At 43.7% G+C, this 25,137-nt stretch overlaps 1 protein-coding gene across 3 annotated transcripts in view; it reads right to left on the reverse strand.

The window, feature by feature from the left end:
• The window catches only part of LOC144589986 (importin subunit alpha-7-like), a 61,494-nt gene that overhangs the window by 23,735 nt on the left and 12,622 nt on the right, over window positions 1-25,137 (reverse strand). For all 3 annotated transcript variants that reach the window (XM_078394902.1, XM_078394901.1, XM_078394903.1), the window contains exons 2-5: window positions 16,493-16,626; window positions 13,857-13,952; window positions 1,665-1,764; window positions 796-890 (exon numbers count right to left, since the gene is read on the reverse strand). In XM_078394902.1, the coding sequence (XP_078251028.1) occupies window positions 796-890; window positions 1,665-1,764; window positions 13,857-13,952; window positions 16,493-16,626 (425 nt within the window). The remainder of the gene's footprint in view (window positions 1-795; window positions 891-1,664; window positions 1,765-13,856; window positions 13,953-16,492; window positions 16,627-25,137) is intronic.

A 25,137-nucleotide genomic window follows, 5' to 3' on the forward strand; every position in this document is an offset into this window, starting at 1 on the left:
TTGCAAAGGAAATTCCCCAAAACGTTACCTGGAATGGAAGATTTCAGTTATGGAGACTGACTGAATAGGCTCAGTTTTTGATTAATTGAATGGAAACAGGCCCTTTGGCCACATAGTCCAGGCCGACCATCGAATACAGTTCATATTAGTTCAATGTTATCTTCCTTTGCTGCTAGTCTGTATATTGTACATGCATACTCGGGACAATTTACAGAGGCCAATTGACCTACAAACCTGCGGGTCTTTGGGATGTTCGAGTAAACTGGAGTACTCGGAGGAAACTCCATTGGTCATGAGGAGAAAGTGCAAAGTCTACACAGACAGCATCCAAGGTCAAACCCATGATCGATCCCAGGTTTCTGATGCTGTGAGGCAGCTTCTTTATCAGCTGCGCCACCATGCTGAATTTTTTAATGCATTTGGAGTTCTGGAGGCTGAAGGAGGACCTGACAAACCTTTGCAAACTTATTCAGGGGATAGATAGGATAGATAGTATGAAACAATGGCCCATGTATTACATATACAGGTTACAAACTCAGGTAAAGGTTAATATTTTTATATTTATGACTCTCTCCCACTCAATTCCTTGCTGTTATTGAACAAAGTGGTAGCTTTCGACACCACCAATCTATTCCACATTTAAAGTGCACAATCTTCAATCTGCATCTCAAGTCCCTTTTCTTATCAACCACAGCAAAGTATATTAAACCAAGCAATAACACAGTCCTCACCTTTAGCACTTGCTATTACCACCATACACCATCTCAAACAAAGAGTGTGTGATTAAAAGTTTACCTGCAATGTGCAATTTTCATTTCTTTTCAAAAATTCAACAAATCTTTCCACAACGCCAGATGTGTTGATCACTTCATCAATGGGGGGATTTGGCTCTACAAAGATAAACACAAGATTTAAATTATGTTTATAATGTGTCTTTAATGTTTTATAAAAATACATCCAATTTGAATTTGTCATGGTGTCCTTATATTGACTTGGATTTGAATATCATTAGCAGACAGGATTAAGTTAAGATGAAGATATTTTCAGCATATGAATGACTAAAGAATAATCAGTGAAAGACTAGGGCCTGTTAGGTCAATATGTGCAATATGTGTGTGGAACCAAAAGGTACAGGTGAGGCCCGAAATGAATACAATCTTTGGTGTTCACTAATGAAACAGACTTACAGTATTAGTTGCAGGATTGAGCAAAGGAGAAGATGAAATTTCACTGCCAGTCTTCATTCATAAAGAGGAGGTACTCGATGCTTTTGCGGGCTTAACAGTGGATAAATCCCAAGGGGCCAGATGAGATTTATCTCAGACTGCCACAGGACTCAAGAGATTGCTGGGACTGAGATTTTTTATTCTTCACTAGACACAAGTGACGTACCAGATGAATGGAGATTCACAAAAGTTGACCTCTTTTTCAAGATAAATAAATACAAGTAAAGCTGCCTCTGAGCTTACATTAGCACCATACTTAACAAGTGGATTGTCAATACTGTACAAATAAATCAATTTAAAGTTAATAATCATCCAAGTTTTCAGATTAAGAAAGTTAACTACAAAATATTTTTGCATCAGCTATTGACGAGACAAGTTATTCAGTTCGCCATCATATCACTCATTTAAACATTGAAGAAATATCTGAAGCTTTATTACCTTTGGAAAGCAATTTACGAAACTTTTGAGTGGTAGCTAGTTGCAATTCAGTATCATCAGAGAAAAGCATCTGCACCATTTCTCTTGTGATCACCCCCTCCTAAAGTGGAAATATAATTTCAAGATTTAAGCTGCATAATTTATTTTTTAACATGAGGGTGGAACAAAATGGCTTTACAAAGGTATTCTTAGTTAACAAGTCTGGAACTACCACCCAGATTTGTAATGCAAACACTACCAAGAAGAAAATCTGGATACATTTGTTCATGAAGTACTGTGCTTGAATTATGAATATGCATTTTCCTCTGCCAGGAGACAACTAGGAAAGTTTAAAGGAGATTGTAATGTAATTACTTGCAGATAAATAACAATCTGCAGTGTTTTAACATTACCTATCTACAGTATCAAACATTTCATCTGTACTAATTCAAGTGTTAAGTAAAACCTTAACCAAAATTTCTCTGTCAGGACTTAATTCATAGGGACTTAAGTCCCTATGAGTGCTGATAGCTGCAGGTCCTGTCCTGAAAATGTTGTTGAATAAACATACACGGATGTTATAAATGTGGAAACATACACGGATGTTATAAAAATGGTCAGTTTCTAAACCACTTGAAGTCAAGTGGCTCTGGTGTGTGTTGTTTTGGTTACATGCCTTGTAATTTCAAAATCTTCCCCTGCTCGCAAGTTCAATGGAAACAGCTTGTTAACTAATACAAGTTCCTTTTAGTATTGTGATATCATGAGAGGTAAAGTCATAGAGGGGAGATACATTTCCTCCTGGTGGATGCAACAAGGACTACAAACCATCATGGCTGCCAGCAAAAGATTACAAAACCCATAGTCAGCAGGGCTGCCTGCCCTGCTGACACTGATTGCTGCTGACACTGATTGCTGCTGACACTGATTGCTGCTGACACTGATTGCTGCTGACATTGATTGCTGCCCAGCTGAACCAGATAAGCTGATTGCCTCAGTGAGAGAGCTAAAAGGGAAGGGAAGCAGTGTATTTAAAAAGAGAGACAACGACTGGAGCAGACAGGGAGAGAGAGACAATGACTGGAGCAGACAGACAGGGAGAGAAACAACGACTGGAGCAGACAGACAGGGAGAGAGACAATGACTGGAGCAGACAGGGAGAGAGACAACGACTGGAGCAGACAGACAGGGAGAGAGACAACGACTGGAGCAGACAGACAGGGAGAGACAACGACTGGAGCAGACAGGGAGAGAAGCAGTGTTTGTTATATTTTGTAAGAAGGCAGCAAGCTACAGTTTCGATTTAACTACCTGTTTTGGGTTTGTGTACCTGTCTGCAAACAATTAAGTTTACCTGTTTTGGAAAAGACTAAATGTATGGAATTTAAGTTTGAAAACAAGAACTTTTCTGTCTTCATTTCCGGCACCCACACCTCCCAACCTTCAAGAGAAAAGCACCCGACCTCTCAAGACATCACAGTATTTAGATGTTTTAGTTTATGTTTAATTGGGAAACTTGGAGTACAAATAAGATGGGCTTCGTGGTATCTGCAGTTGTTCTCTGTGGAAATTCCATGACCTGAACATGAAATCAGTTACACAAATAGAATAAGGCAACGAGGGCTCACATGAGAAGAGTGTACTCTCCCTCATGCTCAATCTGACAAATTCCTTTATTCAGAGGTGATAAATATCTGGAATTTTTCCTCTTCAGGGGCCTTATGCATACTCTGACACAATATATTTAAGACTGAGCAATGGATTTTATTGGCGCCAAACAATTTTAGAAAGTGAGGCATAGAATCATCTCATCACCAATGACAGAACAGGCTCTTTCATCTATGCATCTTTTTCTATGGTTCTTACTGAAGGTTTGTTGGTTTTTACAAAGCAGTGAAGGCCTCTTATTTTCCCATATTCTAATTATCAAGTCGTACGGCACAGAAACAGGCCCTTCTGCCCAAATCATCCATGCCAAGTTGCCTACCTTGCCGACCAGCAATCGCCCTGTGAACTTGCACTATCCTACTCACTAGGGACAATTTATAATTTACAGAAGCCAATTAAATCTGTACGTCTTTGGAGTGTGGGAGGAAACCAGAGCACCCGGAGAAAACCCACATGGTCACAAGGAGAACGTACAAACTCCCATAGTCAGGATCGAACCCGGGTCTCCGGTGATGCAAGGTAGCAACTCTACCACTGCGCCACCATGCCGCCCCTGTCTTTTAAAAATTATAATTGTACCCACCTTCACCACTTCCTCTAGTCAGGTCCAGTTGTACTCAATGGCCTGACTAATGAAGGCAAGCAAGCCTGATGCCGTCTGCCTTTGATACTACTTCCCAAGAGTTATGTACTTGCATCTCTTGGTGTCTCTATTCCATAGCACTCTCCAAGTGCCATTTACCGTGCAAGTCCTAAACTGGTTTAACATACCAAAATGCAACATTTTACACATGTCAAAGTTAAATTTCACTTGCCATTCCTTGGCCTACTTCTCCAGTTGACCTAGATCCTGCTGAAATCTTAAGATAACCTTCCTCACTGTTTACTAAACCACCAACTTTAGTATCATCTGCAAACTTACAAACCATGCAAAGTCCATTCTCATCCAAATTGTTAATATAGATGAGGACAACAACAATGCTCCTAGCACCAAGCCTGCGGTACATCTCTTGTCACAGGTCTCCATTCTGAACATCTCTGACTCCTCCACCCAATCCATTTAATGATTTTTTTTGGACAAATTACTCAATTTATCTGGATCCCTTTAGAGACTGTACCCTCTCATTGGCTAATTGGCATAGTTAAGGGAGTGGTCGGGATAAATTAATTGGCAATCAAAGAATTCAAGAACGTGGAAACATGTCTTTCAGCCCAACTTGCCCACACCAACCAACATGCCCCATCTACAGGGGAGAGAACCAACCCACATGTCCCATCTACAGGGGCGAGGACCAACCAACATGTCCCATCTACACTAGTCAGAGTGATACAGCGTGGAAACAGGCCCTTCAGCCCAACTTGCCCACACCAACCAACATGTCCCATCTACACGAGTCCCACCTGCCTACACCAACCAGCATGCCCCATCTACAGGTGCGAGGACCAACCAACATGTCCCATCTATACTAGTCAGAGTGATACAACGTGGAAACAGGCCCTTCAGCCCAAACCAACCAACATGTCCCATCTACACTAGTCCCACCTGCCTACACCGACCAACATGCCCCATCTACACTAGTCCCACCTGCCCACACCGACCAACATGTCCCATCTACAGAGGGGAGGACCAACCAACATGTCCCATTTACAGGGGAGAGGACCAACCAACATGTCCCATCTACACTAGTCACACAGTGATACAGTGTGGAAACAGGCCCTTCAGCCCAACTTGCCCACACCAACCAACATGTCCCATCTACAGGGGTGAGAACCAACCAACATGTCCCATCTACAGGGGAGAGGACCAACCAACATGTCCCATGCACCAATGCAGGAGAGGTTTGGGCTCAATGGGTCCACTTGGTCTAGTATCCCTCGAAACCTATCCTACCCATGTATCTGTCTAAATGTTTCTTAAAAGTTGTGATGGTACCTGAATGCGTTATCAAATGGACATACAATGGAATAAATGGAAATACCACAAATGGAAAACCTCGCCTCCTAGGTATTTCCCCTGCAATTGAGATGCAATACCTGTCCACACACGTGTCACTTCCATTTTACAGGGCGTGGTGAGTCCTTATTTAAGGAAGGATGAATTAGCACTGAAGAGAGCGCTGACAAGTGTCACCAGGTTGATTTCTAGGTTGAAAGGGTTAATGTAGGAAGAGAGATTGAGTAGGCAGGATCTACACTCATTGGAGTTTAGAAAAGTCATGTAACTTGATTGAAACATCAAAGTCAAGTCAAAGTCAATTTTATTGTCAATCCTCAGCCAGTTTACACAGACAGAAAATCGAAATACCGTTTCCCACAATCCCGAGGAACAAAGTGCATAAAACTAAGTTAAAATTAAAAAGGCACAGCAAACAACAATCAACATAAAATATAAAATATAAAATATAGTCACTTCAAATGCGTTAAAAAAAATTTTTTTTTAAAGTGTCTGGTGCTGGATGTGCGTGTGTGTGGGGTGTTAAAGTCCAGGTCCAATAGGGGCAGGGGAGAGAGGAGGAAGGGAGGGGAGAGAGTTCAGCATCCTGACAGCCTGGTGGAAAAAACTGTTCTTTAGTCGGGTGGTGCTTGACCTCAGGCTGCGAAACCTTCTCCCTGAAGGCAGGAGGGTGAAGAGGCTGTTGGAGGGGTGGAAGGGGTCACCCACAATGCTCAATGCTTTGCGGGTGAGGCGGGTGGTGTAAAGGACCAGGAGTGTTGGGAGTGAGGCGCCAGTGATCCTCTCAGCAGTGTTCACTATGCGCTGCAGGGTCTTGCGGCTGGAGGCTGTGCAGCTTCCGAACCACACAGTGATGCAGCTGCTGAGGATGCTCTCGATGGCGCCTCGGTAAAAAGTGTACATGATGGGTGTGGGGGCTCCCGCTCTCTTCAGTTTGCGGAGGAAGTAGAGGCGCTGCTGGGCTTTCTTGGCGATGGACGTGATGTTGTTGCTCATACTATGAATCTGAAGGAAAACACAAAGTGCTGGAGGAACTCAGCAGGTCAGGCAGCATCTGTAGAGGGAATGGACAGTCTACGATTTGGGTTTCGACCTGAAACATTATTTGTCCATTCCCTCCACAGATGCTGCCTAACCTGCTGAGTTTCTCCAGTGTTTTGCTCAAGATTCCAGCATCTGCAGTTCCTTGTGTATCCAAGATTCTGAACAAATTTGCCAAGTTGTTTATCAAATTTGATTCAGTTTGCTTTGACAATAGACAATAGTTGCAGGAGTAGGCCATTTGGCCATTCGAGCCAGAACTGCCATTTAATGTGATCATGGCTGATCATCCACAATTAGTACCCTGTTCCTGCCCTCTCCCCATACCCCTTGACTCCGCTATCCTTAAGAGCTCTTTCTAACTCTCTCTTGAAAGCATCCAGAGAATTGGCCTCTACTGCCTTCTGAGGCAGAGAATTCCACAGATTTTCAACTCTCTGAGTGAAAAAGTTTTTCCTCATCTCCATTCTAAATGGCCTACCCCTTATTCTGAAACCGTGGCCCCTGGTTCTGGACTCCCCCAACATTGGGAACATGTTTCTGCCTTTGCCTTGTGTGTTCCAGACATCCCATTAAAACATTCCCTGTTGGACCCTATCTAAACCTTCTACTTCTCACTAAGCCCTCCTGTATTAGATGCCCCATCTAAGATAAAAGACCCCATCAAGTTCCTCATGAGTTTGTAAACAATCAGCCTCCACCACACCAGGAAACAAACCTAAGCTATCTGATTTTTTCTTCCAACTGCAATTGGTTAGGGTTAGGTTACAATCCGTTGCTGCATTCTAGTAAGAACATGATTGAATTGGAGAGGATGCTGAGGACATTGACACAATATTTGCTGGAATACATTTTTGATGGCTGTGTCGGTGTTTGAAGGTGTTTGGACCTCTGGTTGGGCAAGAGACTTGCTGATAGTATTTTGGCAGCATGCTCTTACAGATGGCCTGATTGAAGTCCCTGGTTATTATGATAAAGGCCTCGGAATACTTTGTTTCAAGGCTATTGGTGGCAGTGTTTAGTACCTCCAGCATAAGCTTAGCATCAGTCTGGGGTTGGATGTAGACTGCAGTCAGGATAGCCAAAGTGAATTCCATAGCAGGTAGAAGAGACAGCACTTCACTGTAAGATATTCCAGTTCTGGAGAGCAGGAGTTCGCCAGGATCATTATGTCCAAGCATCATGCACTTAATTAGAAAGCAGACCTCTCCTCCTTAGATTTACTCTGATATTTGATCGAAGATCCTGGTATAAAGTTCTAAAATGCCTCCACCAAGTCAAGTCAAGTCAAGTTTATTTGTCACATGCACATACACGATGTGCAGTGAAATGAAAGTGGCGATGCCTATGGATTGTGCACAAAACAAGAATTACAGTTACAGCATATAAATAAAGTTAATACAGAGAAGACAAAATGTAGTCCCTGGAGTTATGAAAGTTAACAGTCCTGATGGCCTGTGGGAAGAAACTCCGTCTCATCCTCTCCGTTTTCACAGCGTGACAGCGGAGGCGTTTGCCTGACCGTAGCATCTGGAACAGTTCGTTGCCGGGGTGGCAGGGGTCCCTCATAATCTTGCTTGCTCTGGATCTGCACCTCCTGATGTATAGGTCCTGCAGGAGGGCGAGTGTAGATCCCATGGTGCGTTCTGCCGAACGCACTACACTCTGCAGGGCCATCCTGTCCTGGGCAGAGCTGTTCCCAAACCAGACTGTAATGTTGCCGGATAGGATGCTCTCTACAGCCCCAGAGTAGAAGCAATGAAGGATCCTCAGAGACACTCTGAAATTCCTCAGCTGTCTAAGGTGGTAAAGGCGCTGCTTTGCCTTGCCCACCAGTGCGGCAATGTGCGTTGCCCATGTCAGATCCTCTGTGATGTGGACTCCCAAAAATTTAAAACTGCTCACCCTATCCACAGTAGACCCATTTATCTCCAGTGGCGTGTACGTCCTTGGATGTTTAGCCTTTCTAAAATCCACAATCAGCTCCTTAGTTTTTTTGACATTCAAGAGGAGGCTATTGTCCTGAAACCAGAGTGCCAGATCAGCCACCTCCTCCCGGTAGGCCTTCTCATCGTTGTCGGAGATCCGGCCCACCACCACAGTGTCATCAGCAAACTTGATGATGGAGTTTGAGCTGAACCTGGCTACACAATCATGTGTGTACAGGGAGTACAGTAGGGGGCTAAGGACGCAACCCTGGGGGAATCCTATGTTCAGGGTGAGGGGGCTAGATGTGTGTTCTCCCATCCTGACCATTTGGGGCCTGGCGGTGAGAAAGTCCAGGACCCAGGCACACAGAGGGGTGCTAAGCCCCAGTTCCAGCAGCTTCTCAGCCAGTCTGCTGGGGACTATTGTGTTGAAGCTGAGCTAAAGTCAATGAACAGCATCCTCACATAACCCCCCTTCTGGCTGTCCAGATGAGAGAGAGCAGTGTGCAGAACCTGGGAGACCACATCATCCGTGGATCTGTTTGGACGGTATGCGAACTGTAGTGGGTCCATGTTGCGAGGAAGGAGGGCGCAGATGTGCTTCTTGATTAGTCTCTCGAAGCATTTCATGTCAACCGAGGTGAGGGCCACCGGTTGGTAGTCATTTAAACAAGCTGGAGAGGCATTCTTTGGCACTGGTACAATAATGGATCTTTTGAAGCACGCAGGGACCACAGACTTGGCCAAGGAGAGGTTAAATATTGTGGTGAGCACTGGAGCAAGCTGAGTAGCACAAGACTATAGCACTCGCCCAGATATACCATCTGGGCCTCCAGCTTTCCTCGAGTTCACGAGCGTCAGAGCCCTCCTCACGTCGTGCTCGGACACCGAGAATGTGTGTACATCCCCGGCGGTGGATCCCCCTCCAGCCTCGCTAGCCAGCGCCCCGTCGGTGTTGTTTTTAGACGGCGAGCTGGTGGTGTTACCCGTCTCGAACCGTGCATAAAAAGAGTTCACGTCATCAGCTGAGGAGGAGCCGGCACTTAGACAATAGGTGCAGGATGAGGCCATTCGGCCCTTCGAGCCAGCACCACCATTCAATGTGATCATGGCTGATCATTCTCAATCAGTACCCCGTTCCTGCCTTCTCCCCTTCTCCCCATACCCCCTGACTCCGCTATCCTTAAGAGCTCTATCTAGCTCTCTCTTGAATGCATTCAGAGAATTGGCCTGCACTGCCTTCTGAGGCAGAGAATTCCACAGATTCATCACTCTCTGACTGAAAAAGTGTTTCCTCATCTCAGTTCTAAATGGCCTACCCCTTATTCTTAAACTGTGGCCCCTTGTTCTGGACTCCCCCAACATTGGGAACATGTTTCCTGCCTCTAACGTGTCCAACCCCTTAATAATCATATACGTTTCAGAGGAAAGACATTCTTGCCATAGAGGGAGTACAGAGAAGGTTCACCAGATTGATTCCTAGGATGGCAGGACTATCCAGAAGAAAGACTGGATAGACTCGGCTTGTACTCGCTGGAATTTAGAAGATTGAGGGGGGATCTTATAGAAACTTACAAAATTCTTAAGGGGTTGGACAGGCTAGATGCAGGAACATTGTTCCCGATGTTGGGGAAGTGTGGTGAATCTGTGGAATTCTCTGCCACAGAAGGTAGTTGAGGCCAGTTCATTGGCTATATTTAAGAGAGAGTTAGATGTGGCCCTTGCGGCTAAAGGGATCACGGGGTATGGAGAGAAGGCAGGTACGGGATACTGTTGGATGAGCAGCCATGATCATATTGAATGGCGGTGCAGGCTCGAAGGGCCGAATGGCCCACACCTGCACCTATTTTCTATGTTTCGATAAGATCTCCTCTCATCCTTCTAAATTCCAGTGTATACAAGCCTAGTCGCTCCAGTCTTTCAACATATGACAGTCCCACCTTTATAGGAATTAACCTAGTAAACCTACGCTGCACGCCCTCAATAGCAAGAATATCCTTCCTCAAATTTGGAGACCAAAACTGCACAGTACTCCAGGTGCGGTCTCACTAGGGCCCTGTACAACTGCAGAAGGACCTCTTTGCTCCTATAATCAACTCCTCTTGTTATGAAGGCCAACATTCCATTGGCTTTCTTCACTGCCTGCTGTACCTGCATGCTTCCTTTCAGTGACTGATGCACTAGGACACCCAGATCTCATTGCACGTCCCCTTTTCCTAACTTGACACCATTCAGATAATACTCTGCCTTCCTATTCTTACCACCAAAGTGGATAACCTCACACTTATCCACATTAAACTGCATCTGCCATGCATCCGCCCACTCACACAACCTGTCCAAGTCACCCTGCAAACTCATAGCATCTTCCTCACAGTTCACACTACCACCCAGCTTTGTATCATCTGCAAATTTGCTAATGGTACTTTTAATCCCTTCATCCAAGTCATTAATGTATATTGTAAATAGCTGCGGTCCCAGCACCGAGCCTTGCGGTACCCCACTAGTTACCGCCTGCCATTCTGAAAGGAATCCATTTATCCCCACTCTTTGCTTTCTATCTGTCAACCAATTTTCTATCCATGTCAGTACCCTACCTCCAAAACCATGTGCTCTAATTTTGCCCACTAATCTCCCATGTGGAACCTTGTCAAAGGCTTTCTGAAAGTCAAGGTACACCACATCCACCGGCTCTCCCCAGCCAATTTTCCTAGTTACATCCTCAAAGAATTCCAGAAGATTAGTCAAGCATGATTTCCCCTTCGTAAATCCATGCTGACTCGGAACAATCCTGTTACTACTATACAAATGCTCCGCAATTTCTTTTATAATAATAATAATAATAATAAACATTTATTTTATATGGCGATTTTCCAAGTGCTCAAATACGCTTTACAAAAACAGTCATGACATAAAAACAAACAGACGAACTATCCTGACGGAGAAGCGGCGAACAAATAGCGCCAGCGTCCTCTCACGTCAGGGTCCGGCAGTAGACAATAAAAACACAAGACACACAATTACAATTTTAACACAAACAACCATCACAGTGATTGCTCCAGGCACACCCTCACTGTGATGGAAGGCAAAGAAAAGTCTTATCTCCTCCTCATCCTTCTCCCATGGTGCCACGAGGCGATCGAGGCTCCCGACTTTTGAAGCCCCCACCGGGCGATGGAAAGTCCCTGGGCCGAGCCGAGCAGGCCGATGAAGGTCCTGAGCCCCCACCGGGCGATGGAAAGTGCCGCGGCCAGGCCACGCAGGGCGATGAAGGGCCTGCGAGCGGGTCGATCAAACCTCGCGCTCCGTGGCGGTCGAAGTTGCTACGGCTGGAGCTCCCGAAAGCCGGTCGCCAGCCAGGGACCTGCAAGCTCCCGATGTTGCGGTCTGCAGGGCCCACGGCTGAAGCCTCCGAGATGGTAAGTCCAGGCCCTGCGACCGGAGTCTTCAAGGTCGATCCCAGCTGGAGGCCGCCGACTCCATGGTGTTAGGCCGTAGCACGAACGGAGATACGACACGGTAAAGGTCGCATCTCCGTTGAGGAGGAGATTAGAAAAAAAGGTTTCCCCCACCCCCCACATATACAGAGTTAAAAATAAATCAAAAGAAACATTTAGACGATAACAAAGACAAAAACAAAAAAAAGACAGAGAGACTGCCGGTGAGCCGCAGCTGCAGAACGCAGCCACGCCCCCTTTTATAATTGACTCCAGCATCTTACCCACCACTGATGACAGACTAACTGGTCTATAATTTCCTGTCTTCTCTCTCCCTCCTTTCTTAAAAAGTGGGACAACATTAGCTACCCGCCAATCCACAGGAACTGATCCTGAATCTATAGAACATTGGGAAATGATCACCAATGCGTCCACAATTTCTAGCGCCACCTCCTTAAATACTTTGGGATGCAGACCGTCAGACCCTGGGGATTTATCAGCCTTCAGTCCCATCAGTCTACCCAACACCATTTCCTGCCTAATGTGGATTTCCTTCAGTTCCTCCGTCACCCTAGGATCTCTGGCCACTAGAACATCTGGGAGATTGCTTGTATCTTCCTTAGTGAAGACAGATCCAAAGTACCGGTTCAACTCGTCTGCCATTTCCTTGTTCCCCATAATAAATTCCCCCGCTACTGTCTTCAAGGGACCCACATTTGCCTTGACTATTTTTTCCCTCTTTACATACCGAAAAAAGCTTTTACTATCCTCCTTTATATTATTGGCTAGTTTACCCTCGTGCCTTATCTTTTCTCCCCGTATTGCCTTCTTAGTCATCTTCTGTAGCTCTTTAAAAGAGTCCCAATCCTCTGGCTTCCCAATTTTCTTTGCTTTGTTGTACTTCTTCTCTTTTATTTTTATGCTGTCCTTGACTTCCCTTGTCAGCCACGGGTGCCTCTTACTCCCCTTGGAATCTTTCCTCCTCTTTGGGATAAATTGATCCTGCAACGTCTGCATTATTCCCAGGAATACCTGCCATTGCTGTTCCACCGTCTTCCCTGCTAGGGCCTCCTTCCAGTCAATTCTGGCTCGCTCCTGCCTCATTAATCCCCTTTGCTATACTGTAATACTGACACTTCCGATTTTCCCTTGTCCCTCTCAATTTGTAGAGTAAAACTTATCATATTGTGACTTCCGGTTGAGGGGGGGGCTTCACCGGTAGCTAGTTATAGTCCGTAGCCCCTGCCAAAGGCATCTGGTGTCCTGCTGCTCCATCTGTGATCCAATGGATGGATCAGTGTGTATGTGTTTGTATTAACTTTTAAAGTTTTATGCTTCTAAATATGCCACGAGCTTTATCCAGACTAAACATTATTTATAGCCCAAGATACTTTGATGAGATACCAAAGCCAAATGGAAAGAGCACTCACAAACACGCGTCAACTGTAACAGATGTATTGCATTGTTCCTTATTGTTCCACTAGGTATTCCATTGTTCCTAAATACTCTGAAAGAGATGCGCTTGATTCTTTGCGGATCCAAGTACCATGATTAGAGTGTCATAGAGTGATACAGTGTGGAAACAGGCCCTTCGACCCAACTTACCCACACCGCCCAACAATGTCTCAGCTACACTAGTCCCACCTACCTGTCCTTGGTCCATATCCCCCCAAACCTGTCCTGTCCATGTACCTGTCTGTTTCTTAAACGATGGGATAGTCCCAACCTCAACTATCTCCTCTGGCAGCTTGTTCCATACACCCACCACCCTTTGCGTGAAAGTTACCCCTCGGATTCCTATTAAAATTTCTGTCGTTTTGCTGTAATCCTTCGATTTGACTGCATTCAGTGGTGCAATATTACTGTTAAAGTCTGTCCCTTAATGTCGTACACTGCTTATGAGAATTAAACTGCAATTTTGCTTTATGCCTGGCCAGATAGCCTGTCAGCAATGTCAAGCTGAATCGCTTGCAAGCCACTGTAGGTATTGGTGGCTTTCCTTCCTTGAAGGTTTCACTGTTTTAACAAAAAAATAATGATAGTTCAGTATTATTCATTTTTCCTATTCTAAAAATTAGAAATTGTATTGAATTTAGTTTTTCAATTCGACACATGAATTCACAAACTCGTTGCTTTTTGAGAACCATTGACACTAGTCGAATGGAATTATAAATCATACAATTCTTACCCCTGCTGCAGAAGAGCTAACAAACGAATCCAGGAGAGGGCTTTCAAATGTGGCAGATTCTTCATTGATAAGTTCCACATTTCTCCTTTTAAACAGCTGAGAAAGAATAAGATTAATCAAATCTCAAGAAATTACAAGTACAATCTGCAGAAAAATATTTTGAGATTAACAAAACTAGGAAATCGGAGTTGATGACTTTCAGTAATCAAGAAGTTTGTAGGTAAAAAGATGGGATGAATTTTCCTTCAATGATAGTCTAATAGTAATAGTCAGTCAAATAATCACTTGCTTTCTTTTACAAAACTATTTAATTCACTGCCACTCTTCTTCCAAGATCATTTAACATTGAGGGACGTCTGCTCTCATGTTGAGAGCGAGAGTTAAAGAATGATACAGTGTGGAAGCAGCCCTTCGGCCCAACTAGCCCACACCGGCCAACATGTCCCATTTTCACTAGTCCCACCTGCCTGCGTTTGGCCCGTATCTCTCCAAATCTGTCCTATCCATGTACCTGTCTAACTGTTTCTTAAACGTTGTGATAGTCCCTGCCTCAACTACCTCCTCCGGCAGCTCGTTCCATACACACACCACCCTTTGTGTGAAAAAGGTACCCCTCAGATTCCTATTAAATCTTTTCCCCGTCACCTTAAACTTATGTCCTCTGATCCTCGATTCCCCTTCTCTGGGCAAGAGATACTGTGCATCTACTCGATCTATTCCTCTCATGATTTTATACACCTCTCTAAGATCGCCCCTCATTCTCCTGCGCTCCAAGGAATAGAGATCCAGCTTACTTAACCTCTCCTTATAGCTCACACCCTCTAGCCCAGCCAACATCCTTGTAAATCTTCTCTGCACCCTTTCCAGCTTGACATCTTTCCTATAACACGGTGCCCAGAACCTAGCACAATACTCTAAACGCAGCCTCATCAACGTCTTATATTAACTGCAACATGACCTCCCAACGTCTGATGAAGTTCAATGTGCAAAAGCCTTTTTGACCACCTTACCTACCTGCGACTCCACCTACAAGGAACTATGTACCTGCATTCCTTGATCCCTCTGTTCTATAATGCTCCCCAGAGCTCTGCCATTTACTGTGTAGCTCCTGCCCATGTTAGACTTCTCAAAATGCAACACCTCACATTTCTCTATATAAAATTCCATCAACCAATCCTCATCCTCCGACCACATCTCTTTTAACTTATTCACTTATGGTTTCTATTTCCCTAGTTGTTTGCATAAGGTGTTGATCAAAATTCATTTGCCCAGATAATATCCAATAACTAGTTTTACTGCTTGTGTCATGCCTGCCACCCATCTCTAGAAGTTCCTGTTTTTATTCCTTCTCAACTTTTTTTTTTCAGTTTTATACTGTCAGTGTTGAATAACAAACATATCAATTCTGAATTGATCGACACCTCATTTTAAAAAATGCTCACATTTTCTAGACAATATTTAACACTATATTTCCACCCAGAACTTTATTCATGTTCATAAATCATCAGAGCAAAATTGATCCATTTGGCTCATCAAGTCTACTCCGCCATTCAATCATGGCTGATCTATCTTTCCTTCTTAACCCCATTCTCCTACCTTCTCCCCATAACTCCATGACACCCGTACTAATCAAGAACCTGTCAATCTCCACCTTAAAAATATCCATTGACTTGGCCTCCACAGCCATCTGTGGCAATGAATTCCGCAGATTCACCACCTTCTGACTAAATAAATTCCTCCTCATCTCCTTCCTAAAGGTACGTCCTTTTATTCTGTGGCTATGGCCTTGGGTCCTCGACTCTCCCACGAGTGGAAACATCCTCTCCAAATTCATTTTATCCAGGCCTTTCACTATTTAGTACGTTTCAATGAGTCCCCTCATCCTTCTAAAGTCCAGTGAGTATAGGCCAAGTGGTGTCAAACGCTCATTATATGTTAACTCGATCATTTCTGGGATCATACTTTTAAACCTCCTCTGGACCCTATCCAGAGCCAGCGCATCCTTCTTCAGATATGGGGCCCAAAACTGCCCACAATACTCCAAATGCGACCTGACCAGTGCCTTATAAACCCTCAGCATTACATTCCAGATTTTATATTCTAGTCCTCTCAAAATAAATGCTAGAATTGCATTTGCCTTCCTCACTATCATTTCGACGTGCAAATTAACTTTTTGGGAATCCTGCATCAGCACTCCCAAGTCCCTCTGCATCTCCGATTTTTGAATTCTCTCCCCATTTAGAAAATGTTCTACACCTTTATTCCTACCACCAAAATGCATGGCTCCACACTTTGCTGCACTATATTCCATCTGCCACTTCTTAAACACACTCCCCCAAACTGTCCAAGTCCTTCTGCAGAATCCCTGCTTTTTCTACACTACCTGCCCCTCCACCTATCTTCGTACAATTTGCAAACTTGGCCACAAAATCTTCAATTTCCTCATTCAAATCATTTATATATATAGTGAAGAATAGCGGCCCCAGCACCGACCCCTGCAGAACACCACTAGTCACTGGCAGCCCACCAGAAAAAGCCCCCTTTATTGCCACTCTTTGCCTTTAGTTGTTTAAATTGGTGAATTTGTATTTGCATTGTGTCGTCTACAATAAACAATCCTTAAGATAGTGCTATACCTGTTGTTCTCGTTTTTGTTTCCTTAGCTGAATTCCTTCTTCCTCCCTTCTCCTACGCATCTCTTCAGGATTTAATGCTTTGTTCTTGTAACGATTCATTCTATAGTTTTCTTTTGCTGGACTGCTGGTGGTTTCTAAAGTGAAAAGAAAAAAAAAATGTAAACAATGCAACTTAACTCCCTAACAGATACCACCGTTAGCACTCAGCCAGCCACGCAACACACCTGGAAAGAGAAATCTAGTTAATGATTCTAATCCGGGAATTGTCAGAACTGGAGGAAATGTCTCCAAAATATTACTTTTCTTTCTACAGATGCTGCCGGACCTTCTGAGTGTTTCCAGCATTTTCTGTTTTTATTTCTAATGTCCAGCAGGCTTTTTTGATTTTCATTGAATGGTGGCAATCAGCTTACATTAAAACTCCATTGTGTGCTCCCTGATCTTCCAATCATGAATTTATACCCTAATTTAAAATATAAAAGAGAAAATATCAGGAAAGGTACAGGGCCTTTGGCCCATAATGTCTGTACTGAACATGATGCGAAGGTAGACTAATTTCATTTGCCTGCACATGATCCATATCCCACCATTCCCTGCATATCCATGCGCCTATCTAGAAGGCTCATACAGAGCACAATTATATCTGCCTCCACCACCATCCCTGGCAAAGCATTCCAGGCACCCACCATCTCGTGTGTAAAAGAACTTGCCCGTACATCTGTGAACTTTGCCCCTTTCACTTTAAAGCCATGCCCTCTAGTCCACCACGGAAAAAGATTCTGACCTATTGAAGCCTCGCATGATTTTATATACTACTATCAGGTTCTCCGGCATTCCAGAGAAAACAGTGCAAGTGTGTCCAAACCTCTCCTTATAACAAATACTCTTGATCCAAATGGCATTCAGGTAAACCTCTTCTGTAATCTTGATGGGGCGAATAGCTAAATTCTGCTCAAATTACATGAAGTTATGAAGCTCCAAAGCCTCCACATACTTCCAATAATGTGGCGATTGGAATTTCATGCAAAATGTGGCCAACCAGAGTACGATAAAGGTGCATCATGACTTCCTATACTCAGTGTGCCAACCAATGAAAACAAGCATATGTTAACGCCTGTTTTACCATTCTGTCTACTTGTGTTCTATGTTTGCTTCAAGAGGCAAAACACCAATGTACCTTTTCATTCCCTTAGCTCCCAATGGCTTTGTAACAGTCACTGAGGCTGACGGCAGATAATCTTCACAAGCATGAACCCTCAGAAAGCTTCTGAACCTGATGGTTTACCTGTCCATGGACCAACTGGTTGGAGCTTTTGTAGACGTCTTCAATCTCCCATTACTAATGTTCAAGGCGTCCCACTGCCTTAAGAGGGCATAAATAATATCGCTGCCCAAGAAGAGCAAGGTGACATGCTTCAGTGACTAGTGATAGGGTGGACTAGTGACCAGTGGCACTAATGTCTGTGGTGGTGAAGGCCAATGGGGGGTGCGATCTTGCTGGCTCTCCCTCTACACTGGAACACTTGGACAATAAGAACACATACATCAAGCTGTTCCTAGACTATAGCTCGATGGTCAACTTCATCAGCTCTTCCAAACCTATCAAAGTCATGGAAGGAGCCACAAATCTGTCTTCAATGACAGGTTGAAGGTGGAGAGAGTTAATAACTTCAAGTTTCTAAGTGTACATATCTCAATATCCTGGGCCAAGCACATTGAAGCAATCATTAAAAAAAACCATCAACACCTCTACTTCCTTGGAAGATTGAGGAGATTTGGTACGTCAAATGAAAATACGCTCATGAATTTCTACTGGTGTACAGCAGGGAGTATATTGACAGGTTGCATTAAGGCCTGGTTCGGCAACTCAAACACCAAGGAACGAAGGAGATTTAAAAAAATGCTGGACACCATCCAGTGTTATATTATCCGTGTGTATTATGTTTACAGGCCTGCGATGCTACTGCAAGTAAGAATTTCATTGTTCCGTTGTCAGTTCATGTGACAATTAAATAGTCTTGACTCTTTATTCCATGGAGCGTAGGAAGCCAAGAGACCTTTTAGAGGCTTATAAAATCAAGTCAGGCAAAGATGGACGAATAAACTTTTTTCCCCACAGGAAAGTCTATAACAAACGGGTTAAGATGAGAGAGGAAAGATTTAAAAGGGACCTGACTGTCAACATTTTCACAAAGGGTGGTATATGTATGGAACGAGCTACCAGTGGAATTGTAGAGACAGGTACTATTACAGCATTGAAAAGATTCTTAGATAGGTAAATGGATAGAAAATATTTTGAGGGATAGGGGCCAAAAGCAGGCAAATACGACGAGCTTGGTTCGGCAACTTAGTCGGCACGGACAGGTTGGGCAACGGGGCCTGTTCCATGTATCGCTCTATGTTTCTGCCACAAATACAATGGGACGATATAGTGAGCACCATGGAATCCCATTAAATACAGTAATCCAGTCACTAAAATTCCTGTCAACAATTAAGAGCTTCCTGTCACTGAGCAAATTTACAATTGAACTTTCACATTCTGAGGATTGCAACTTTTTGGATTGATCTGCTGTCAGTCAAAACACAAATGACCCCAAGAGATTCATATTGAATAACTTTTACCACTCAAAATGTTGATTTAGACAATAGATGCAGGAGTAGGCCATTCAGCCCTTCGAGCCAGCACCGCCATTCAATGCGATCATGGCTGATCACTCTCAATCAGTACCCCGTTCCTGCCTTCTCCCCATACCCCCTCACTCCACTATCCTTAAGAGCTCTATCCAGCTCTCTCTTGAAAGCATCCAACGAACTGGCCTCCACTGCCTTCTGAGGCAGAGAATTCCACACCTTCACCACTCTCTGACTGAAAAGGTTCTTCCTCATCTCCGTTCTAAATGGCCTACCCCTTATTCTTAAACTGTGGCCCCTTGTTCTGGACTCCCCCAACATTGGGAACATGTTTCCTGCCTCTAATGTGTCCAATCCCCTAATTATCTTATATGTTTCAATAAGACCCCCCCTCATCCTTCTAAATTCCAGTGTATACAAGCCTAATTGCTCCAGCCTTTCAACATACCACAGTCCCGCCATTCCGGGAATTAACCTAGTGAACCTACGCTGCACGCCCTCAATAGCAAGAATATCCTTCCTCAAATTTGGAGACCAAAACTGCACACAGTACTCCAGGTGCGGTCTCACCAGGGCCCGGTACAACTGTAGAAGGACCTCTTTGCTCCTATACTCAACTCCTCTTGTTATGAAGGCCAACATTCCATTGGCTTTCTTCACTGCCTGCTGTACCTGCATGCTTCCTTTCAGTGACTGATGCACTAGGACACCCAGATCTCGTTGAACATCCCCTCTTCCTAACTTGACACCATTCAGATAATAATCTGCCTTTCTATTCTTACTTCCAAAGTGAATAACCTCACACTTATCTACATTAAACTGCATCTGCCATGTATCCGCCCACTCACACAACCTGTCCAAGTCACCCTGCAGCCTTATTGCATCTTCCTCACAATTCACACTACCCCCCAGCTTAGTATCATCTGCAAATTTGCTAATGGTACTTTTAATCCCTTCATCTAAGTCATTAATGTATATCGTAAATAGCTGGGGTCCCAGCACCGAACCTTGCGGTACCCCACTGGTCACTGCCTGCCATTCCGAAAGGGACCCATTTATCCCCACTCTTTGCTTTCTGTCTGTCAACCAATTTTCTATCCATGTCAGTACCCTACCCCCAATACCATGTGCTCTAATTTTGCCCACTAATCTCCTATGTGGGACCTTGTCGAAGGCTTTCTGAAAGTCGAGGTACACCACATCCACTGACTCTCCCCTGTCAATTTTCCTAGTTACATCCTCAAAAACTTCCAGTAGATTTGTCAAGCATGATTTCCCCTTTGTAAATCCATGCTGACTCGGAATGATCCTGTTACTGCTATCCAAATGCTCAGCAATTTCGTCTTTTATAATTGACTCCAGCATCTTCCCCACCACTGATGTCAGATTAACTGGTCTATAATTACCCGTTTTCTCTCTCCCTCCTTTCTTAAAAAGTGGGATAACATTTGCTATCCTCCAATCCACAGGAACTGATCCTGAATCTATAGAACATTGAAAAATGATCTCCAATGCTTCCACTATTTCTAGAGCCACCTCCTTAAGTACCCTGGGATGCAGACCATCAGGCCCCGGGGATTTATCAGCCTTCAGTCCCATCAGTCTACCCAAAACCATTTCCTGCCTAATGTGGATTTCCTTCAGTTCCTCCATCACCCTAGGTTCTCCGGCCCCTAGAACATTTGGGAGATTGTGTGTATCTTCCTCAGTGAAGACAGATCCAAAGTAACAGTTTAACTCGTCTGCCATTTCTTTATTCCCCATAATAAATTCCCCTGCTTCTGTCTTCAAGGGACGCACATTTGCCTTGACTATTTTTTTCCTCTTCACGTACCTAAAAAAACTTTTGCTATCCTCCTTTATATTATTGGCTAGTTTACCCTCGTACCTCATCTTTTCTCCCCGTATTGCCTTTTTAGTTAACTTTTGTTGCTCTTTAAAAGAGTCCCAATCCTCTGTCTTCCCACTCTTCTTTGCTATGTTATACTTCCTCTCCTTAATTTTTATGCTGTCCTTGACTTCCCTTGTCAGCCACAGGTGTCTCTTACTCCCCTTAGAGTCTTTCCGCCTCTTTGGGATAAATTGATCCTGCAACCTCTGCATTATTCCCAGGAATACCTGCCATTGCTGTTCTACTGTCTTCCCTGCTAGGGCCTCCTTCCAGTCAATTTTGGCCAGCTCCTGCCTCATGCCTCTGTAATCCCCTTTGCTATACTGTAATACTGACTCTTCCGATTTTCCCTTCTGCCTTTCCATTTGCAGAGTAAAACTTTTATGCCACCCAAGAAACTGCTGACACCCAACAATTTGCTGACTACTCACGTTAGGTTGACAGACCTGTAGTTAGTTGGTCACTACATTCTCACCTCCCTTCTTAAATTAGTAACTTTTCATTTCTCCAACTCCACACCTATAGCTCAAGATCGCATAGAATTATAATCATACATTCAGAATAAAAACATAAAATATAACCCATGCTCCTAGTTCTTATTGATTAATTAGTCACTAATGTTTTGATTTTGGACAAATTACCATACCATACTAGGACAGAGGTTTAAGGTGACTCTTCCACCTGTGCTCCAGGGAATAGAGTCCTAGCCTGCTCAACCTCACCCTGTAGCTCAGACCCTCTAGTTCTGGCAACATCCTTATTTTCTCTTACCTCCCACATTAGCTTTGTCATTGCAACAAAAACCCGTGATCCCTTCCATTGACTCCATTTATACCTCACCCTGCCTCTCTCTGCACTCCCTCTTCTCTCGTCTCCCATCAGGCAAAAGGTACAGAAGTGTGAAAACGCACACCTCCAGATTCAGGGATAGTTTCTTCCCAGCTGTTTTCAGGCAACTGAACCATCCTACCACAACCAGAGAGTAGTGCTGAACTACTATCTACCTCATTGGTGACCCTCAGACTATCTTTGATCGGACTTTACTGGCTTTCTTTTGCACTAAACGTTATCCCCTTATCATGTAACTATACACTGTAAATGGCTCAATTATAATCATGTATCTAAAACTTAATGTGTAGGAAAGAACTGCAGATGCTGGTTTACACCGTAGACACAAAATGCCGGAGTTACTCAGCGATACAGATAGCATCTCTGGAGAGAAGAAATGGGTAATGTTTCAGGTTGAGACGCTTCTTCAGACTGGGTGTCTTTCAATCATGTATTGTCTTTCTGCTGACTGGATAGCATGCAACTAAAGCTTTTCACTGTACCTCGGTACATGTGACAATAACCTAAACTGAACTGAAGGTAAGGGGGGAAAGATTTAATAGGAACCTGATGTGCAACCTTTTTTACCCAAATGGTGGTGGGTAAATGGAACTAGATGCCAGAGATTATTGAGGCAGGTACTATCACAATGTTTAAAAGATATTTGGACTTTAGTTCGGTTCAGTTTAGTTTATTGTTTTAGTTTACGTGGATAGGATATGTTTCGAAGCATTTGGGCCAAACGTAGACAGGTCGCACTGGTGTAAATGGGCCGTGAGAGTCAAAGAATCATACAGCTTGAAAACTTTGGCCCAACTTGCCAAGCCAACCAACATGTCCCAAGTACACTAGTCTTACCTGCCTGCATTTGGCCCACATCCCTCTAAACCTATCCTATCCATGTATCTGTCTAAATGTTTATTGAATGCTGCGATAATACTTGAATGGGTTATCAAGTGAGCATACAATGGAATAAATGGAAATACCACATACCACTAGCCCACCAGCCCATATCCCTCTGAACCTAAACCTTGTCGGTGTGTGCGAGTCGGGCCGAAGGGCTTGTTTCCATGCTGTATGACTCCATATCGTTACTGGATCAAAAGCAGAAAACTCCCTACCTAACAACATTGTGGTAATACCTTCAGTACATGGCTTCGGCAAGATCCAGCACCACCTTCAAGGAAAACTAGGAACTGTCAATAAATTCCTGCCTTCCCTGCGATGCCCACCTCCTGAAGAATGATAAAATAGAGACCTTGTTTGTGTGGTCAAGAAGATGTAGAGGATTCCATTCAGTTTTTCCCAAAAATGAGAAGCAAATTCTTCCGTTATCCTGGCCAACATTCATTCCTCAACCAACATCACTAAAAAGAGATCAAGTCGCCATTCATCTCAGGGATCTTACCCTGTGAATGGTTACCTAAAAGTGACTATATTTCAGCAGCAAATGATTGGGTGTAGTTCTTTGTGAGGTCACAAAGGTGTAAACAATGCTCAGACAAATGTCACATACAAATGATCTTATTTCTCCTCCCTCTCCAAGTAGCATCTCATGATTGATCAATATTATTAGTCTAACAAAACCACACAATATGTTTAGTGACCCGAAAATCAGTGGTAAGAAAGCTATTGGAAAGGTAGGTTTCTTAGGGACAGGATTTATTCGCATTTGGAAGAGAATGGTCTAATTAGTGATAGCATGGCTTTGTCACGCAAGTCGTGTCGTACAAACTTGAATGGGTTTTTTGAGGAAGTGACAAAGGTGATTGATGAGAGTAGGGCAATGGATGTTGTTTATATGGCATTCAGGAAAACATTTGACCATGTCCCTCATGGTAGCTAGATGTGAAAGATTAAGATGTATGGGATCCACAGTAACTTGGTAGTCTGAATTCACAATTGTTTTAACTGTAGAAGACAGGGATGTGGGAGTGTGACCAGTGGTGTTCTCCAGATATCAATGCTGGGACCTTTGCTGTTTGTGATATATATAAATGATTTGGATGTAAATGTAGATGGGTTGGTTGGCAAGTTTGCAGACAAAATGAAAATGGATGGAATTGCACTGTGGAGAAGGTTGTGGGAACTGAGTCTGGCTACCCATTATCGAGAGATTATAGGAGGCACTGTCTCCAAAAGGCATCATCAAGGACCCGCACCACCCTGGCCAAGATCTAATTTCACTCCAACAATCGGGAAAGGGGTACACAACGTATAGAAAAGACAGACAGGTGGGCAGAGGGGGTGGGGTTGCTCTGATGGTAAGGAATGATATTCATTCCCTTGCAAGGGGTGACATAGAATCAGGAGATGTTGAATCAGTATGGATAGAAATGAGAAATTGTAAGGGTAAAAAGACCCTAATGGGAGTTATCTATAGGCCCCCAAACAGTAGCCTCGACTTAGGGTGCAAGTTAAATCAGGAGATAAAATTGGCGTGTCAAAAATGTAATGCTACGGTGGTTATGGGAGATTTCAACATGCAGGTAGACTGGGAAAATCAGGTTGGAAATGGACCCCAGGAAAGAGAGTTTGTAGAGTGCCTTCGAGATGGATTCTTAGAACAGCTTGTACTGGAGCCTACCAGGGAGAAGGCAATTCTGGATTTAGTGTTGTGTAATGATCCTGATCTGATAAGGGGACTAGAGGTAAAAGAGCCATTAGGAGGCAGTGATCACAACATGATAAGTTTTACTCTGCAAATGAAAAGGCAGAAGGGAAAATCGGAAGTGTCGGTATTACAGTATAGTAAAGGGGATTACAGAGGCATGAGGCGGGAGCTGGCCAAAATTGATTGGAAGGAGGCCCTAGCAGGGAAGACGGTAGAACAGCAATGGCAGGTATTCCTGGGAATAATGCAGAGGTTGCAGGATCAATTTATTCCAAAGAGGTGGAAAGACTCTAAGGGGAGTAAGAGACACCTGTGGCTGACAAGGGAAGTCAGGGACAGCATAAAAATTAAGGAGAGGAAGTATAACATAGCAAAGAAGAGTGGGAAGACAGAGGATTGGGACTCTTTTAAAGAGCAACAAAAGTTAACTAAAAAGGCAATACGGGGAGAAAAGATGAGGTACGAGGGTAAACTAGCCAATAATATAAAGGAGGATAGCAAAAGTTTTTTTAGGTACGTGAAGAGGAAAAAAATAGTCAAGGCAAATGTGGGTCCCTTGAAGACAGAAGCAGGGGAATTTATTATTTTTTTTATTTTATTTATTTATTTATTTATTAGAGGTTAAATACATCAATGTACTTCACATATATCTTGTTACAATCATTGTACCCCATAATTTTA

The sequence above is a fragment of the Rhinoraja longicauda genome, unplaced genomic scaffold, assembly GCF_053455715.1.
Source record: "Rhinoraja longicauda isolate Sanriku21f unplaced genomic scaffold, sRhiLon1.1 Scf000094, whole genome shotgun sequence".
Lineage (NCBI taxonomy): Eukaryota > Metazoa > Chordata > Chondrichthyes > Rajiformes > Arhynchobatidae > Rhinoraja > Rhinoraja longicauda.